Source organism: Pagrus pagrus, assembly GCF_965226575.1.
Source record: "Pagrus pagrus genome assembly, chromosome: 8".
NCBI lineage: Eukaryota > Metazoa > Chordata > Actinopteri > Spariformes > Sparidae > Pagrus > Pagrus pagrus.
In genome coordinates this window covers 4,135,986-4,152,151 of record NC_140192.1, presented here as the reverse complement: position 1 = coordinate 4,152,151, position 16,166 = coordinate 4,135,986, and the positions used below count along the sequence as shown (strand labels likewise).

The following is a 16,166-nucleotide window of genomic DNA, read 5'->3' as shown; positions in this document are numbered from 1 at the left end:
CTTCATCAGTGGCTGCGTTACAAACAATTCTTTGTTTATCCCACACTTGGGAAATTTGTCTGTCACTGTGGAGCTCATATAAATAAAACACTAATGATTCAGTATGAGACTCAAGATGCAGGGGGATGGAGCAGCTTGTGTTTTCCACAGGCGTATTCAGTGAAATAAAATGTTTTATCCGAACCATTTTCCTACGGTCATAATCATAAAGAAAATGAGCATCATGTCAGTGGGACTGGTCCTTTGTGCAGTCCCTCCCTGGTAAAAAACAGCTAACACGGTTAAATTGCCTCTAATCATCCTGTATCTGTGGCGAGTGAGTGCATTAAGAGACTCTTGGACGGTGACACACAGATGACCAACACTTCACTCACAGCTGCCAAAGGCACCAACAAGAGGTCTTAATATAGACACAGCTGGATCCACAGAAGACTATCTGACAGTGTCTTCAATTTATTGATCATCTGTGTTGTTTATCTACGATAATAAAAAGACACACGTGCTGATAACTTCTGATATGTGAGCATTTTGCAGCCTAGTTTCACTGAATTGGCTTTGGAGACTTTCGACTGTAGTTCAGAGAAAAAAAAGCAATTTTTCAACATCACTCTCGGCCTGTGGAGTTAATCATTATTATTTGACATTTCATAGAGAGACTAATTAATCAGCTGAATGCTACAATTGTTGGCAGATTAATCAGGAACAAAAAAAACAGCCATTAGCTGCAGACCGAACAAATGCTACCAAGTTGATTTCTATTATTAAATATTTTTGTAGATTTTATTATATTCAAAAAGAGCAAAGGGCTTATTTTTATCATGTTGCACAAAATGTCATGTTATTTCCAAATATAATCTCTTTTTTTTGGTTGAAGGCTTAAATGTACTTTTAAAGATGTTTTCTACGAGCATAATGAAAGTGTTTTGGTACGAACATACTGGAGATAATGTGGGAAAAGAAATCTAAAAGCTACTGGATGTTGGACAAATAGATTCGGTGGGCGCATTAGTCATCTCGCCCATTGTACGTGTTCATGAAAGAGGAATACACAATAACTATTTAGCTGGCAATAACTTGGGGATGAATTTGTTTTATTTGATGTTGCTGCTCTGACACATTACCACCATTAGTCACGCAGGATTGTACATGAGAGTTAGAAAGTGCAATTTGTAACAGGGTAAACAAAGATTAATTATTCATCTCAGAAAATAAACCGAGCGTCTAATCCATCACTAAAGCAGAGGCTGTTTTAAGCTCTGTTGTGCTGTTTTTCACTGTGTTTTAACTCCAGTCAACAGCAGCGTGTTGACACACACATCCCCTCTACAGCGTCTAGATTTCAGACTCCGCCCGGGCAGCTCATCAAAGTAGCCATGATGGTGGAGGCTAATTGCTCCCCGGTGAGCTGGCCGAGCTCGTCTCCCATCCTCCACTCCGCTCTCATCTCTAAACAGACCACAGCTGAAAGAGGGCGAGCAGTAACGAGAGACAACTGTAAGGATCACAGGAGGAGGAGGAAGCTGGCCGACAACAATGCAGAGAGATGAGAGGGTCACCCTCAGCTGCTACGAGTCAACTGGGAGGTGTCATAGTGAAAGAACAAAGATAGGCTATCAAAACAATCCAAGGGATAGTGTCCACGCCGCAGCGGTCGTCCATTGTTGGATGCATATCGAAGAATCATTGGGCGAGAAACTGAACCCTTAACAGCTTCCGATGTGTGTGAATGGTTGAGCACTTTGGCTCATGGAAGTGCTTCTTGCTCCTCGCGTGGTGGCCTCTGCCATCTGCGTTTGAATGTGCGTGTGAAAGGGTGAACGTGGCCACTGTAGTAAAGTGCTTAGACCAGATAAGTGCTATGCAGATCTAAGTCCATTGACCATTTACCGCAGGCCGAGAAAACTGTTGATACGCGGACATGAAAGCGGAAACGAAGGCTTTGATTCACAATGAGGACTTTTGCATTCAAATGTTTCACTTTCACTGAAGAAGACTGTCAAAATCACGATGACGTGGCCAAACAAACATGTTTTCTTACATCCGGAGAACAAGGCCAGGACGTTTCTTCATTTTAATGCTGCTTTGTCGCACATTTTACTTTCAGCTCAACACACTGCAGCTCCTGTGATCTGGATATTGCACCTATTGTGAATTTGATAATATTCCAATTAACTGTGTGGAAACACATCTGATGTACACACAAACGCACTCAACACTTATAATAAAAACCTGTGTTTTGTGACTATTTTCATAACCTTCCTAACGATACTATAAAAGGAGATTCGCAGTAAGCTGATTACTGGTTGGGAAGGACGTTTAATACTCTTTTCAAGCTGTGCTGCAAATTCCTTTCACACCATGAAGTCCAAATTAGCTAAACACAGTGATCCTCCTACCTCTAAGTATCCGAGACTCACGCAGAACTGATTTTCCAATTCGACATAATGTTGATTGCAGCAGGAAAAAAAATGTGGTACTCACTTAAAATGACTCCTGCCTCTTCACGATAGTCTACTTCACTCTTTTTTTTTTTTTTAATTTGCCGAGTTAATATGTGTGTGAGATTATAAATATTATATAAGGGGTGGATTACTCTGTTGTTCTGACAGACTGCCTCTCTCACTACTTGTTGCTAAATATACCGGTGTCTCCCACCGCCACACTCGAGATGTAAGTGTGCAATCACATTTTTAAGAACGACGTAGAGCCGAGAGGCCTCCAGTTCTCTCTATGTCTTTGTATATCCAGCATTACAATGAAGGCTCATTTCTCGACACTGTCTGCGCCGAGGGAACATTCATCATTCACTTTTTTTTTATACCATGAATCCATTTTCTTACATTTGAATGGCTTTTTCCGAGAATCTCATCACACGAGTTCGGAAGAGTCTTTGTCTGCTCACATTGCTTCCAGCTCGTAAAAATAACACGTTTCCTGCGAGCTGAGAGTCGTTTTTATTCACACTGAATTCCCCCAAATATATCTTACTGTTACTGATTACAGCTCTGGACCGAGCCAGACATCTGACTAGTGCGAGCGCCTGAATGTGGGCAGCGTGTTTCTCACAGTAATCATTCTGCACTCTATTAGTGCCATTTGGAGGCAGGAACAATAGCATTTGGTGAGATATTGAACTTTAAATGTCCTTTATTTTCTATTTAACAATTTTAGATTTTTGGCTTCCTAGTCGACTTCATCGCCGTCTTACTGGAGACAAACTGTTCTGTGAAGAGCAGTCAAGCAGCTTCAGATCTATTTTGTCCTGTTTTCAGGTAAAATGAACTGATGCCTCGAGTCTAGCCCTGGTAACTGTTACATATATAACAGAAACTGAAAATAAAAGTAAGTCGTGCTATTGGATCGCTATACCTAACGTGCACTTGGCCGCAGACTGGTGTTGACATGTAATCTAGACTATTGCATGCGTGTATGTATATCACCACTCACCACATGGCTTTAACATAACGTGTCGTAACAGTTCTGTTATGCTTAATTGCTTTCTTGTATCATTTTGCTTCATCAAGTATTTAATCTTGTCCTGTGACTTGTCAGGTCGAGGCAGGTGTGTTTTTGTGTGAAGTAATTTGTGGCCCAGTCTAAATAGATAAATGGCAGCGATGATCAACAGGAAGTAATTAGTGTGCATTTAAAGCAAAGCAAGGCAAATTATGTGAAAAAAAAAAAAAAAATATCCAAGGTCAAAATGAATCTGAAAATATTTCACCTCATCCAAAATGTGCTTTTAACACGAAAATATCTCTAAACTGAATTAATCAGAGACATTTTTGCATATCGTGTGGGAGAGCCCGTCAGTGAAAAGGTTCTGGGAACGAAAAAACGAAACCCATGAAGAACGAAGAAGAAGAAGCGGCAGGTCAGTGTCAAGGAGCAAAGAAAGGTGCAGGTGTATGTTCTCTGTGACTTTTCTGTGTCTGTTACTGTCTTTGTCATAATGGTTTGGATGTACTGTGACTTCAATTTTAGCTCATGATTTCACCAAGAGAGAGTAAAAATATCCATTTTATTTGTGATATTATTCTATGCTTTGTTTATTAATGATATTCATAAAAAAAACAACAGCAGGAATGACAGCGATTAAAACAAACCCCCCCACACACAGTTTCTTTTCAGCGTTCAATAATTGTTTAAGCGGCACCACAGTTTGTCTAAGAGGTTCATAAATGAGCTGAAGCTGTGTGATTCATTTGTGTTTGGCTACTCACCACAAAAGGAGACAATATGGCTGCTGTCTTCGTGGACGAATTTCCTGGTGACGGCTTCCTCCATAATCTGCTTCACCTGTCAATCACAGGGCAGATGCTGTGTGACTCACTCATTAACATGCCACAACTGTTTATGAACAATTCAGACGCACACACACACACACAGATGGTCCGTGAGGGGGTTTGTTGGTGACAGTTTGACTGAGTGCTAAAAATATATTAGAGAATAATTAATGCGAGAGGGGGGAAATGATGGGAGGGGAGTGCAGGAGGGGGCACTTATGGTTTTGAAAAGTTAAGAGGAAAAAAAAAAAGCAGACTGAGTGGAAAGGGTGCACGCTGAGTTGGTGGATGAGTCACCAGCTCTCATCCCAAGGACCTCTACAGGAAAATGGAAATGTTACATGTGAGGTTGGGTGGGGGGGGAGATTTAAGGGAGGGGAGACGTGTTCGCCCATTACAGACCCACTTTTCTGAAACAGTTTATAAACCTCAGTGGGAGCAATTGATTCAGTTGCGTCAAAGGCTGATGACATCCTATTGATGCACGCCCAACTCCAAGGAGACGATCAGGCGCACGTGCTCGCGAGGTAACGTTCAATGTTAGCGTTTTTTTTGTCGTCACGGCCCCTCTCTCTCTCTCCCCCGCCCCCGCTGACCCGACAACAGCTACAGGCCAATAGTTAGACGACTGATAAATCAATCCCCCCTCCCCCGGTGGCTATGGAGACGTGCACTGCTCTGCAATCTGCATGGGGAATATTAACCTCCGGACACAGCCGAACAGATAGCTGTAATTTCCTGTTGAAATGAGTCTGTCCACAGCGACCATTACACTGCCGGTACACCTTCTACACACACACATAGCTATTCCCTGCCACGGTTGAGGTTCCCTCTGCTCTATTTTAAACTTTTTTTTTTCTCCCAGTCCTACATTGATTCAATCCTTCGCTGGAGTGAGCAAATCTTCTCTCTGTGTGGCAGCCAGCCTGTCCAGCAATATTAGTTTTCATGGGCTGAGATTTACAGCTCGATCATAAAAGTTTCCAGCAGATAAAGTTCTGCCTTCAGGTTAGATTTTCCACTCTGGCTCAATTTTATGGACCAATAATTTGTTTTAATACCTTGTGTACTTGCCGTACACGGATGGTTTATAATAGGATACCTGTATGATGGAAGATGTATTGTGATATTTTATGTAAGTAAATTAGTTCTGAGCAAATGTCAGAAAGCCTCCACTCATTAAGCATCAATAATTGTACTTAAAGGAGACCTATTGTGCTTTTTATTGTTTTATTTCCTTCAGTGTTTTATGTTCTTGTGCATGAAAAAGGTCTTAAAAGTTAAAAAAAAGCAACAGCGGGAGCTCCTGTCTCCCACAGAAAACACTGCTCCTGAAGTGTCTGCATCACCTCGAACAGTAGTCCCGCCTTTAATTCTGTGACTTCTTGACATCACCATGTCACACTTTTGCATTATTTATCGCTATATTCACGGTAGAAGTGAAGCTAACTGGAAGTTGATAACAAGACGGTGCCAACCAGAGACACGGCGAGCGGTGCTGGCTCAGGCGTGTGTGAGCTGACCAATCAGAGCAGACTGAGTATTTGGGAGGGAGGGACTTAAAGAGACAGGAGCATAATATGTCTCCTCAACGCAGTGAAATGTACTAATATTGTAAAAGTTTCCTTTAGTCAGAAGAATGATGTGCTTTAATTAGATTGTTATTACTGATGAATGTCTGTGCTGCGTTTTAACGTTGTGGCTCTACATCATGGAGCAAATCACACTTTACTGTTGGGTAGTTGAATCTAAGACAATGCATCATCTTTCATGAGTTCATCAAGTCTTTTGCAGGTAAAGCCTTGATCTCAGCTTTCAGAGAAAAGCAGTGGAGTCACAAGTACAGAGCTTCTCGGAAATGTAGAGAAGTACAGAGATAGATGGAGACAATATATGTATATATGATAAAGACTTTATGTAAGTAAGTATAAAGTAGCGTTGACTCATCCACCAGTCAATACGAAGTTTGTTTCTTTTCTAACATCTGAATAAAGAAAGAAAAGTAAAACCCACCAAGACTTCGGATTTAACTGTGAGGCACGAAACAAGTTATTTTTCTGTGGCCATGCTGATGAAAATCTGCCCACTGAGCACTGATTGCACCCCTCGCTGTTAATGCGAGATGAGGACCTAAAATTGGCTAATCTCTCACTTGTGGAGTAAAGATCAAAAAGGTTTACAAAACACTGGAAAGACAAAATGTGCCCAGAACCCCTGCCCCGCTTAAAAACATTTACATACAGAAACATTCACTAATTAGACAGCAGTCATTACGCAAATGTGGCCTTTTTCGCATCAGTAGCACTGCTATCTTCAGCAGCAACAGAATGATTCATGCTGCTAACACTACAGAGACAGTGCCAGTCTAATGTGAGCAACACCCGCTCCAATCACTATCACACTTATAAAAGCACTGCACACACACACACACATGAAACATAGGGGGATTTAATTGCACCAGTTTTCTTTCTGACTGCGTCTGACACGGAGGAAGCTGATCGATTCACCGACTTGAGGACGCAGAGCCGTCCTAGTGTTTTCTCATCCCTCTCATCTGGGCAACAGATCAGGCCTCGGAGGAATTTAATATGGTGAAGTGTTGAAGCGCAGACAACCTGCAGGTTTCTATGGAGACGGCACGTGTCGCACACTTCCGCGTAAGAAGATGCGTCAACAACACTCATTCATCTCTGACATAAACAAAAATGACTTCAGCTCCCCGACTACAGCAACTAATAATATCTGAATGTACTGCTGTGTTGTCATTTCACATCCATCCAGCCAACCGGAGTGCTGACGTGTAAAATTTGTTATCAATAAACCAACAATCTACCCTAAATGTATGACTCAGAGTGGCCACATCTTCTTAAAAAAGCACCAAAAAGATAAATCATCATCAGAATTCACAGAAGAAAAATGTGCGCGCTGTGACAACAGTGTCTGTTATTGCAGCGATGAACCTGCTCTAATAACCACTGTAGCTCGAAGGCATCAGACGGAGTGATAAAAGATCTTCAAATTATTCCAATTAACTCCAGCAACAGCAGAGCCAAGAAATAAGAGCCCGAGAGAGAGTCCCATCCATTAACACCCAACCCCTTCATTATTCATCATCTCTGTGGCCGCTGATGAATGAAGGGAAGCACACGAGAGAAAGAGAAAAAAAAGACAACCCATCATTGCTTATGCACGTTAATCCACGCTTGGAGAGCGACGCCTCGGATTTAAAGCTGTGTGTCACAACAAACGATACGTTTAAATTAGGACTTTGAATAATAATTTAATAATGAACACGCAGGAGTGAACGAGAGTCCGCCACAAATCAATGCAACCACAACGCGGCCTGTAGTAGTTGACGAGGCAGCTTCACCACAGGATCCCCGAGTTGTCACCGAAGGACTTCTTGTTCATGTTGGATTAACCTTGTGGTGAAATGGTTTTGTGAGCTACCAAAGTCAAGAGTGAAAGGACAGATACAGTAACACTTGAGGTGGACCATAAACAGTTTCTCCAGGAAGTCAGAACCAAACACACATCACCGTGAATTCTGCGCTACCTTGCAGTTTTGCCGATAACCAATTGAACCAACAAAACTGGCTTCCTTGATTCAGGTCCTGAAACGCAGACGTGACAACAAAAAATTACTGCAAAAGACTTGGCAAGGCAGTTCTGTCATGCAGGGGTAAACTGTTTTGCACGGCCTGGAATATTGTGTAACAACGTAAGCAAAAGACATTGATAAAGACTTTTCCACTGTGAAACACATGTGGACAACAGACAAGACAACAGAGGGATTAAAAACGGTCAAATAAAATGTTTAAAGGATGTGAAAAAATGTGTTTCGGTAATGAAATCTGACATGCAACATATTTGTGGGTGATTGTACAAAAACAGTCAAAATGGTCAGTCAGTTCTTCTGAAAATCTGCTGTGAAATCGGCATTTTTGGCTGCAACGATCTCCCAAACAGCCTGTGAAATCCTGCAGGGGACTGCACGAAGCTGCTGCACGGCTGTGGTCGTCCAGTTCATTAAGCATTATCTTAACTGTCATGTCGATGGCACCTTGTGGTTCAGCCTGATTACAAGTGGAGTACAAAACTCTCACAGGCCATTTCTCCTTCGGATGAGTAATCTACCTGTATATAAATACGATCATCTCCAAAGGTCAAAAACTAGTCAGTATCTATGACAACAATAATATTTAAAGATTTCTCTGCAGCTCGTTGCTTCAGCATGAATTAACCCGGCATTAATGTTTTCTATCAACATGCTAACAGGAATCAGAAAGTCTCTAATTGAGCCCAAACCACAGAGCAAGACGAGTGGATTATCTTACACTCCACTGCCTGAAACCTTATCCTGAGTAAGCACTCAGCCTTTCAAAAAAAAAAGCAAAGCAGGAAAGAACATGGTGCAGATCTCTGAGGCCTGTGCTCTGAAAAGTCTCTTTCCCGCTCTCTCTCTCTCTCCTTTGGCAAACACAGGTGTGTGTTTGTGTTCGTGTGTGATATACAAAAAAAGACAGAGGGAGGAGCACACTTCAGAGGCACAATCAGAGCAAGATAAAGAGACAGACTGTGACTGAGAGGGATCCGTATCAAAGCTAAGGCAAATAAGAGATCTCATTCAAAGCAATTTTGTGCCAGAAGGTAATTCTGCTGCCACAGACATCCTGCGCTCTCTGGATAATGGCCCACATCCAGGTATATCTGAGCAGACTGGTGGCACATAACCAGCTGGACAAGTACAGCGTGAGAACACACAGCATAGAGACACCATATGGTATAACCCACACAGAGTCATAATAAGCATCAACTAATAGGAACATGACACAAACAACTACGACATCTATATTTCTTTCACGGGGAATATGTATATCTCAAAAACACTGACAAATATGTTAAAATTCTTTGTTAACTCATTTAAAATTAATGCTGATTTTCATGAAGTGCATTTCTGTATCATACTGTGTTGTTGGTCCATCCACACACTCCATTTGTGGTAAACGGTGAAAAGAGCCACTGTGAATGAATCTCAGTGAAAGTCGTATCGGCTCACAGGAGGCAGGTTTAATCATGGGAAGGGTCTGGTCTCTGCTGATAAGACTGCAAATAGGACATGGAGGGAAAACAAACCAGACTAAAGTCTCTACACTCCTTCTTTTCACAAGATCCCGGTTGTGATTGTTATCTCTCTTTGTTTGGCAGAAAGAAAGTCTTGTAATTTAAGAGGCAATTGAGACGAAACAAATTAATTAGATCCATTGATTAACAGAAAGAGGTAAAAAGGAAAAGTGGCCTGGACTTGGTGCATCTGGCCAAAACAAGATAATTAGTAAAACTCTTTAATCGATTAAAACTACTATTAATGTTCCTTTGCTTCAGCAGAATTGTATCATGAGCCAAAACCAACAACAATTATATTACACCGGTCAGCACTAAGGCCTTTCTTAAGGTATTAAGGTATACTTATTTAAGATAAAGATGAGCTAATACAGTATATATGCATACAAGATCATAAAAGTGAGTTAATCTAATTATGAGTATGTGTATGTGTGTATATAAGTTAAGGAAAGTGGGTTAATTAATGAGTTAATATGTATGTGTAAGCCTAAATATTATAAAGAAACCTATTTCTAAATAGACGATTAGTTAATGAGTTCATGTATGTTTACATGTATATGTATGTGAGTAATATGTGTATTTATGTGTATACAGATTATGAGATAATTAATGAGGCAGTACAGTAAAAGTGTAACGATACAAATATCAATTCAGTGATCAACGATCAAAAACATCGATTCATATCGCCACCATTATTAAGAGATATGCCTTAATTTTGAAATTCCCGCGGCACGTCTGTGTCACCATTTCCGTCAATTGTCAAATCAGATTTTAGTTGCTTTTTGTTAGTTAATATAAATGTTACTGCCATTTATCATCTCATATCGATCGCAGGCCCCTGTATCGAATCGAACCGAAATTTTATCGTGGCAGACTTTGTGATATCGGCAAATATCGTATCGCTGTCCAAAGAAACGATATGATATCGTATCGTGTATCGTGATGAAACGTGCATACTTCTTCCTACTCTCACACATGTAAATTGTGTTATTTTTGAGTTTATCTGTTAATATATCAATCGACAAACAGGTGTTAATGGTGCGATCTGATTAAGTTTGAAACTAGCTTGTTTTAAGAAATCGTGGACTGCACACAACACAAGCTGGAGCGACCCAACCTTGTGGTTTAAATGTGATAAACAATAAAAATTGGCCTACTGAGTACTTGTATATGTTTGAAATCCAAACGTACTGAATTTCAATGCTTCGTATCAGATTTTCACCAGATTAAATATGAAATATAATAAACGTTCAGCGCAGCAGGCCCTACAAATGTGAAAATATGAAGCCAAATAAGTACCAGCTGCTGTGACGTCATAAGAAACTCGTGCAACTTCTCCACATCAGCAACTATTTTGTGTCACCTCTTCAAAATCAATAACATGCCTTTCACTGATTGACTGTCCACCTTCTAACATTTGAGATCCCTCAGAAGGTCTGAATTATCGTGACTTTTTCATTTGATCTCTGCTGAACTCTGGTTCTCGTGTTCCTGATGAAGAGTGACATGAAAACCAGCTGAACAAACCACCAGAGCTGCTTCCATATTTGTTTCCACTCAACACCTTATAATTCATCACACACACACACACACACAGTTTGTCTGCCTGCAACTACCAAATGGCTTGACAGAAGGCGGATGGTTTGCTCTGCCATAAACACCTAAAAACACTGACTACAGTCAATCTGTTCCCTCAGGCTGCTCCTCCACCCGAATAATTAATGAGCTGCAGCACAGACACGCAAATGGTAACACTGAATAATAAATAAAGAAAATAAACATTAAACTACACTTTTATGACTATGGCACCACTATTATAATGTTTTAACAGTCTTGTTTTGTGATCTTTTCAGAGAGGTTGTGATTCAGACGAGCCTCTATCTCAGGTGTCATCATCATCAGGACCAGACAGAACATCCAGTACACAAACCCAGTGTACCCAGTGGCAGGCAGGCAGGCGGGCGGGCAGGGATCACCTGAGGAGCCTCCCTGTGTGCAGCCTTATACAAACCAACATGTTTGTTTTTCCGACTCGATAACTGCTGATCTGAAAACACCCACCTCCTTCTTGACGGTGCGCAGCAGCCTCTGACGGGTCTCTGCCTCTGAAACACAGCGCAAACAATCCAAACACGGGACATGTTAACAGTTTGACACAAACTTAACTTGTTCTATATCCTCTGACGAACACATGTAATAATTAAACATATCTATGTCAGTGTTTGCTCTTGATCCCACCTGCCATGATTGTTGCCATGGGTCCAGTCTCCAGTCTGCGCGCAGCACTCCTCCCAACAGCTGAGTGCTGCCTGCACACTGCGATGTGGGTCCGCCCTCCTCCGAGACGCGCCCCTTAAAGACACATGCAGCGCTTCCATTGGCTGGCCCGAGCATCAATACACACTGGGAGCAAAAATTAAAGGACAAATCCACCGAAAAAAAAGGAAAAGTCAGTCATTATCTACTCAATCTCATGTTGATGGAAGGTCAGATGAATATTCTCCTAAACAACTGAAGGAGATGAAAAAAAAATATAAAAAGCAAAATATAAATTGGCTTCTATAGCTTGATTTGAAAAGATTTTATTAACATCCTTTTTTAAAGTGACCTCTGATGATTGTAAATGACCTGTAACAGCAAATGAGACCATCAGCGAACACACTGCTATTTTTTTCTAGTTAGTATTAATGCCTGTGTTCCAGTCTGATCACATGTATCACATATAAAATCACATAAATACATTAACACATTGCGATCCATCCTACAGTCACTGTCACTCGCTTCCGAAACAAATGCAATGTTCCTCGTAGTTACTTTAAGCAGAAATGTTTACTGTAGTGGCTAAGCTAAAAGCGTAAGCGTGCACCCCGTCTAAAGTGGGAGCATGAGCTCGACAGCACCTTGAAAAATAATTTTTTCAAATCGATTTGGGATCTAAGGGCTTCCAGAGACTTGGTTTACGCTGAACAAGCTGCATGGGAACATTTTTCATAGTTCACAAAACATTTCTGGAGCTTCACAGCAAAACAGTGTTGCAGTGTTCTCGTAAACAACTGAAGTAGATGGGGACTTGTTTTAAAATGCACAAAAAGCCCAACAGGAAACAAAATGTAAAATGGCTTCTACAGCTCAATTTGAAAAGACATTATTTACACCTTTTTTATGCAGAAATCTTCACTGCTAAGCGTAGAGCCCGTCCAAATCAAGCTGGCAGCTCGTGACTCATGTACACTTGGATCATGCCGGACGAGCTGTCTTCACTCGGCGGCCATTTTCCTCTGATGGTACTCTCAGGGTGGGAAGCTTGAACGCTGGGATAATGATATGCTGCTGTAATCCAGGTTGCAAGTCATATAAACGTAGGGAATCTGGCAAATTGTCTTCATGTCACCATTTACTAATTGATCAGCAACTGAATAGATGATGGATGGTAAAAAGTCTGCTGTGAAGCTCCAGAAATGTGCAGAATCTACAAAATCTTCAAAACTTCACTTGACTTTCCATCGACATGAGGGTGAGTAGATAATGAATAATAAATTTTCATCCTTTGGTGAACTTATCCTTTAAGGTGTGGACATGTTGTTCTAGCATTAAAATCAATAGCTTCCTCACTACATCAAGAATAGTTGTCCACAAGACTGTTTACTTGTGTGATGACCCTGTCCAGTTTGTTGTGTGTTGACCCATTTCTGTTCAGGTGATTGAGGAGGCGTGTCGGGAGGAAATGCCTCACCTGAAACTGATCCACATCGGGGCTCCTCCTCACTATATAACCTGGCTATCAAGTCATCTCTGTCTCTCTTTCCTTCCCAGCATGCAGGGCTTTTGTTTGGTTAGATTTATTTGCTTAACTGCACTACACTTACACACACACACATAAATGTCAAACACCATTAATACTGACCTACATACTTTATTTCATTTTTGTATATAGTTGTTTAGTTGGTACAATAAACTCTTGTTAATTAATTGAAATCTCGTTGTGGTCTCCCATATTTTGTCTGAACCCAGAGCTGGTTTATGACACTAAATGAGAGAAAATGCTGGGAGATTCCCTGCTGTGATATTTTCTTTCCACATAACTCATTTTATCAAAGCATTCAGTGCAAAAACATAAAAATGTATCCCTGAACTGAAAAAGGAAAAAAAAACATGTGCTTGCTGTAAATCCAAACATTTTGTCTTCACGCCATCTTGTGGTCAAGACGTGGAAACACTGGCAGACAAACCTTGTGTTGAATGAGATACTGTGTCTGCAAATGTGATTTATCAGTTCAAAACTATTCAACACTTATTGGGCTGAGTGTGTACCAGATATCGGATGCACTGTAAAGCACATTTTTCAGCTTTAGAGCAAATATTGTTTCAATGCAGAGCTGCGTGCAGAACACCTGTTGCTGGATTCACTTGAGAAAAAAGCCAAGAATTCAAAATTGCAGCATATCTGGTCAAATTTCTGGGTTAAAATCATCAGTGAGGATAAAAACAACACTAATAAAATGTTTTTAAACTCATAGAAAACAAAGCTTTTATGCCTGTCTTCATTAAAATATGATGAATATTAACACTGATGGACATTTGATAAATTTACATCAACATCTTTGTAAAATAAAGTGCAATAAAATTCTACATATATGTTTAATCCTTTTACAATATGCTTTATTCTACTTATTCCTAAGTAATGGTTACAAAAAAGCTGTAGCACATAATGTCCAGAAGATGGCGACTCTGTCATTTTTAATGCCAAAGAGCCAGAAAAGAACAAATAATATGAATATCCATATGAGTTATGATTTCTTTTTCCTTTATTGTGAATAAGATTCCCAATCCAGCACCAGTTTTTTCCAGTCATGCTGTACGAGCGAGAACATGTTCAGGGAAAAAACCACCATCCGAGTCAGGTTACGAGCAGGAGGGGTCAGCAGGCTGCAGGTGCACTGGAGTGTGGAGTTTCCTCTGCGGCCTTTAGTCCAGTTGTGCCTGCAGGACTGAGCTGTCAGGTAGATCGGGAGGTGAAAAGATGGAGAGATAACACAGGATGACAGACCCCCCCTCTCCGCAAAGCTCCCCTCATAGTTTCAGTTTCTTCTGTCGATGAACATGTCGAGTTGTGGCTCCTTCTCTTTGTCCTGAACCTAAACAGATCAGACCTGTGATCCTTAATGTTACATGATAATACCAGAGAAAGTAACTTGACTTTTCAGGCACTAAAGTCTGATTTTTGGATGTCAGAATTTAAAAATATTGCAGCAGTTTGTGTCCTTGGCCCTGCAGTGGCCTCATTGTGACGACTGGTCCCATTTTTTTTCTTTCCTCCTCGAGCCAGGATTCCCTCGCTGCAGTGACTCACACCTTGCAGTGGCTTTAGATAATATGAGGTAATAGCATGTCTTGTTAAATGCCATACGAGGACTTCTGCCTGAGTAAACAGCACACCAGAGCTGCTCTCCAGCTCGCCTTTTGCTAACAACAGCATTCGTTTGCATGTGTTTGTCACGAAAAGTCACATTTACTTTCCTTTCATGTGCTCAGGAAACAACAGAGATGAGAATAATTTACAGAATACGGAAAGAAAAACTAAGAATATTACATTGTAAACAGTATTGATTTCTGTTTGCCTGTCAGCAGAGGCCAACATGCACATGTCCATGTGTGATTAGAGTCGACGTGCTCTAACAGGCACCAGGGCATGCGATGGAGGCTCCTGTCAGTCTGATGTTCTTCTGCTCATGTGTGCCAATGCAGATTGACAGGATTGTATGTTGGAGAAGGCCAGTTGCTGTATGGTTTGTTGTTAGGCTTTTTGGCCCTCAGGGCCCCCCCCCACACACCTCTGCTGAGCAACCACTGCCTTTTTTTTTCCACCGGCTGATTGTTTGTTCTTCAGTGCTCAGTGAGAAGGACAACATGTTGAATCTATCTATCTATCTATCTATCTATCTATCTATCTAAAACAAGCTTCAGGTGACGCAGCCTCATCACGTGACCACCGGGGCCAGACAGTTTGGCTGCCGCTTGGCTTTTAAGTGACAATTTCACCCTGATGCTGGATACTTCTGTCCTGTCTCCGTATCATATCCGTTTTCCCCAGAGTAGCTCCATTTGATGCACTCTCTCTGGGCTCAGACCGGTGTGACCGGCGCTGCTGCTCTCTCTGAAGATCCAGTTAGCAGCCTTTTTCAAAGTGCTCGCTGCTAAAAGCGGTGGATTCGATTACGACGTCTTTTTATCAGGTTTTTCCTAATGAGTGCAGTTAAGCTGCCGTGATTCTATTCGGCTGTCTTCGCCAAACTATATTAACACAGGATCAGGAAGCCAAGATGGCTCAAGGTGCTATTTATAGCTTTCTGTATCAAACCTGTGACATGTTGAAATGGACCACACGCTCTTTGGTTTGACCAGGATCTCGACCTTTTTACTATTTTGACCCACTTGCTTTTGCTTTAGCATGATTTTATTCATACCAGCTCTAGAAATGAGCTTTATAAACTGTAAATAAAGACTTTGTAAAATGTAGATAGTCCCTGAAACTGACTTGTTAAGGGCCAGTTCAACATTCAGAGGCTTTGCAGCATCAGAAGCATCAACAGATCATGTTCAAGCTTCAGTACAGCTAACGGATCAACTGCAATACCTGTTTCTTTTTCTTCTTTCACAGAACATTAATCATAGTTTATGTTGGTTTGGTATCAGAACTCAAATTTAACAACAATATCTCATTAAAACGTCCTGAAACCTCATGGAGAAGTATCTATC

At 41.1% G+C, this 16,166-nt stretch overlaps 1 protein-coding gene across 2 annotated transcripts in view; it reads right to left on the bottom strand.

The window, feature by feature from the left end:
• Positions 1-11,712, bottom strand: part of sgsm1a (small G protein signaling modulator 1a) — a 28,452-nt gene extending 16,740 nt beyond the window's left edge. For both annotated transcript variants that reach the window (XM_084359148.1, XM_084359149.1), the window contains exons 1-3: positions 11,649-11,712; positions 11,472-11,515; positions 4,224-4,299 (exon numbers count right to left, since the gene is read on the bottom strand). In XM_084359148.1, the coding sequence (XP_084215274.1) occupies positions 4,224-4,299; positions 11,472-11,515; positions 11,649-11,667 (139 nt within the window). In that variant the 5' untranslated portion in view covers positions 11,668-11,712. The remainder of the gene's footprint in view (positions 1-4,223; positions 4,300-11,471; positions 11,516-11,648) is intronic.
• Positions 11,713-16,166: the final 4,454 nt, after the last annotated feature.